This window comes from Cucumis melo, chromosome 6 (assembly GCF_025177605.1).
Source record: "Cucumis melo cultivar AY chromosome 6, USDA_Cmelo_AY_1.0, whole genome shotgun sequence".
Lineage (NCBI taxonomy): Eukaryota > Viridiplantae > Streptophyta > Magnoliopsida > Cucurbitales > Cucurbitaceae > Cucumis > Cucumis melo.
In genome coordinates this window covers 31,230,031-31,234,070 of record NC_066862.1, presented here as the reverse complement: position 1 = coordinate 31,234,070, position 4,040 = coordinate 31,230,031, and the positions used below count along the sequence as shown (strand labels likewise).

General features: G+C 30.0%; 1 protein-coding gene across 1 annotated transcript; it reads left to right on the top strand.

Moving 5' to 3' along the window:
• Positions 1 to 258: 258 nt before the first annotated feature.
• On the top strand, positions 259 to 3,783 carry LOC103503246 (caffeic acid 3-O-methyltransferase-like). Its single transcript, XM_051086539.1, has 4 exons — positions 259 to 919; positions 2,065 to 2,381; positions 2,510 to 2,574; positions 3,289 to 3,783. The coding sequence occupies exons 1-4, from the start codon at positions 393 to 395 to the stop codon at positions 3,586 to 3,588; spliced, it is 1,209 nt and encodes a 402-aa protein (XP_050942496.1). The 5' UTR covers positions 259 to 392; the 3' UTR covers positions 3,589 to 3,783.
• The last annotated feature ends 257 nt before the right edge of the window (positions 3,784 to 4,040 follow it).

The window sequence follows — 4,040 nt, the reverse complement described above, 5'->3', positions numbered from 1 at the left end:
CAAATAGTCAAGAATTAATTAAGGAAAACGAAGATTTAAACAAGGAAAAACTTATACAATAATCTGATTCATTAATTAATTTCTAATAATAAATAAGCATTTAATTAATAAAAATATTATTTTATTCGTCATCTCATCATGCTCAATCAGATGGCAGCGATAAAATATGAGAGAATCATCACAATAACATTTGCTTATCTCTTTACCCCTTTAAAACATAGGTATCCATGTCGTTTTGATATGATTTTAAATTAAATTGGAAATCAAAGGTGTCTCAACTTTCCAGTAGTTCTCTTTTTTCCCTTTTTCACTTTTTTCTTTATAGAAAAATTAAAAGTTTTGTCGAGGTGTTGAAACAATCAACAAACCGTACCATTCTATAGCCTTTATAAATGCATTATACTCATTTTCCCAAACTTCATCCACCAAAAAAGTTGGCACACACCCTTAGCTGCCCTCTTTTCATCATCAAACAACTCCGGCAAGAAATGACTTCCACGGCAGAGGAAACAACCATCACTTCGTTCGACGACCACGACGTCGTGGAACAACAACACTATGCTTACGCTATGGAACTGGCTACCTTATCGGTGGTGCCAATGACACTCCAAACAGCCTTTGAACTCGGCGTGTTTGAGATCTTATCTAAGGCTGGGAACGGGGCCAAGCTCTCTTCGACAGAGATAGCGGCTAATATAACCACAACAAACCCCGAAGCGTCATTGATGATTGATCGGATGTTGAGGCTTCTTGCAAGCCATGCTGTCGTGGGATGCTCTTTGGCTTCTGATGAAGATGGCAATGTGAAAAGACTTTATAACCTTACGTCGGTTTCTAAATGTTATGTTCGCAACAAAGATGGTGTCTCTTTAGGTCCACTTCTAACATTACTCCAGGATAAAGTCCTTCTGCATACATGGTTTGCTTTCTTTTACTCACACATGTGTTGATTTTAAGATGAGAAAATGTTAAATTTAAATTTATTTGGCTTTGGTGACAGTAATCATTCACCTTTTTTTAATTTTAGTTTTTTAAACTTAAACTAGTAAACACTAATTTTTTCGTAAGTTTGTATGTTTCTTTTTTCTTTTTGCTAGCTTTGAAGAATTAATTCAAAATTTAAAAACCAAATGGTAGATTTCAACCCCTCTTTTTTTTAATTTATCCATTTTGACTTCAAATTCAAGTATCTTTTTTTAAAAAAAAATATATGATAAAGTTAGCATCAATTTCAAGGAAAAGGAAAACAAAAAAAAAAGAACAAAAACGTAAACAAAATGAGAAGTCACTTCCAAATGCAACTCAAACAATATATATATATAACCATTTTAAATTTTAGTTTTTTTTTTTTTTTTTTTTGTTATTTTTTACTTTTTTTCTTTTAAACAACGAAAATCACGCACACATGTTTGATATAAATAGTTATACATTTTTGTTTTTGTTTATGTTTGATAACTAAATATACGTTTATATAGAGAAATATATGTGAAATTAAAGAAAAATATATGTTAAAGAGTAACATTAGAGAGACAAAAATATTTAAATAGTTAATTACGGAAGAGAAATAAAGGTTTAGAGAGAAAAAAAAAGTTAAAAAGGAGATAGCAAGTTGCTATTAGCAACATTGGATACAAAATTGGAAAATATTAGAGGGATAAATATAAATATTAGGAGGAGAAAAGGTCTAAAAATAAAAAAGTTTTTCTTTTCTTTCCTTTCCTTTTACGAGAAAACCAAGAATAAGATCTCTAAAGTAGATCCCGGTAAACAAAGGGCTCAAATTATGTCGGTAATTAAAGGTCGTAGAGCATAATGAAGAAAAATATAAGATATTTTCAAATATATATATAGCAAAATATAATTACACCAGTTTAGTATTTATTTGCCAAACACTGTAACTAGTTTTTTCTAGTTTAAAATTAAAATTTATTAAACATTATTTTACTTTGGTTAACAATTGATTTTTCTATAATCCAAAACTAAGTATCTAGAAATATGCAACTAAAAGAAGAAAAAACTAATATATGTTAGATAAATTAAACAAATAAATTTTCAAAATTGCAGGAGTGAGTTGAAGAATGCAGTTATCGAAGGAGGAGGTACTACTTTCACGAGGGCTTATGGGGGAATTCATGCCTTTGAATACCTTGGGAAGGATTCAAGATTTAACCAAGTTTTTAACATTGCAATGATAAATCATTCCACTATGCCCATCAAGAAAATTCTCAAAGCCTATAAAGGCTTTGCAAACATCAAGCAACTAGTTGATGTAGGTGGTGGCCTTGGGATCACCCTTCAACTCATCACTTCTATGTATCCTTATATCAAAGGCATCAACTACGACTTACCTCATGTAATTCGTGATGCCCCTCCCTATCCAGGTATTACTACCTACGAGGATTTCTTATTTTAGATATATTACTATTCGATTCTTATATTTGTTCATTTTGAGATATAAGACTATGAATTAAAAACAATGTTAAAGAGAGTTTTGATTATGATTTTGCAGGTGTGGAACATGTGGGAGGAGACATGTTTGAGAAAATTCCAAATGGAGATGCTGTTTTCATGAAGGTTAGTTTAGTTTTGTTTGTGTTATTTTCTTGCAGTCACTTTTGTTTTTTTCTTTGTTGTTTTTAAGAAACATTATATTTTGTTTCATAACATTTATTATCTATCATGTTGTTTAAAAATATTCTTAAAAAAACACATCCTCAAACAGCTCTTAATGAATTACACCCAACACCCACTCTAAACTTAAATATTTTAGTATAAACCTTGCTTTGGCAATTGTTACACAATATCTTAATCCCAAATAAAAGCTCTAATCATTCTAGTTGGTTATATTAATATATATATATATATTTACAATAAATCATGACTCAATCTAATAAATAGGTCGTATGATCTTGATATAAGGATTAACAAGTTATGAGTTACTTAGCTTATAGTTTTTTTCTTGAAATACTCCAAATGTTTTAGAGTTAGGAGGATTATTCCTTGAGATTAGACGAGATGTCTGTAAATTGAGATAGACATCTACAATTATAAAAGAAAAAGTAATATATATTTGCAAGTTTCTATTTTCTTTTTTAGCTCAATGTTTTGTGGTATGAGATTCAACCAACATCCACGTTTCAAATGACATAATTTAATATTCTAATCCACCAAACTATATATATATATACTATTATATTAATGTAGTATAAAGTTAAACTTGTGACCTTTACTGATTACCTAGAAACAAATTATGTTTTACAATCTCGATTTCACGGTGTTGTATTATAGTGGATACTACATGATTGGAGTGACGAACATTGCATAACGTTGTTGAAAAATTGCTACAATGCAATTCCTGATGATGGAAAGGTAATCGTAGTGGACTCAATACTTCCAACATTACCGGAGACCACAAGTGCAACAAAAGCTGTTGCCCAATGTGATATGGTTGAGATGACTCTGTATGAAGGAGGCAAAGAAAGAACTAGAGATGAATTCAAGGCCCTTGCAACCAAAGCTGGCTTTAAACATGTCATATTTCAATGTCTTGTGGCTAATCTTTGGGTTACTGAGTTTCTTAAAATTTGATTGTTATTATTATTACTACACACAACCAAGGTTTTGGGATGTTGTGATCATGGGTTTCAAACTGTAATTATATATATACTTTCCAGAGAAAGTACGGTGTGTGGTGTGGCTAAATTGCTAAGCTATTTTAGTATTTCAACTTCAATTTGCTATGTTTATTTGAGTGTGTTAAAATTAATTTGGCTTCATTTCTCATTTGCATCTTTTATATTAGTACCCTAGTAAGTGTTGTTACTTTTTTACGTTGCTTGTTTCACGTATGGAAATTTTATAGATATATATATTGTTGTATGTTTATATATTTGTGGAATGTAATTAGCTTTTTACACGGGCAAGTATTTAAGTAAAATAGATCTTTAAGATTAATGATAAATTAATAAGGTATTTAGGAATTAAATCACAAACTAATTTTTTAAAAGAAAATTACTTCTCAGTGTTGGAAAAACTCACAA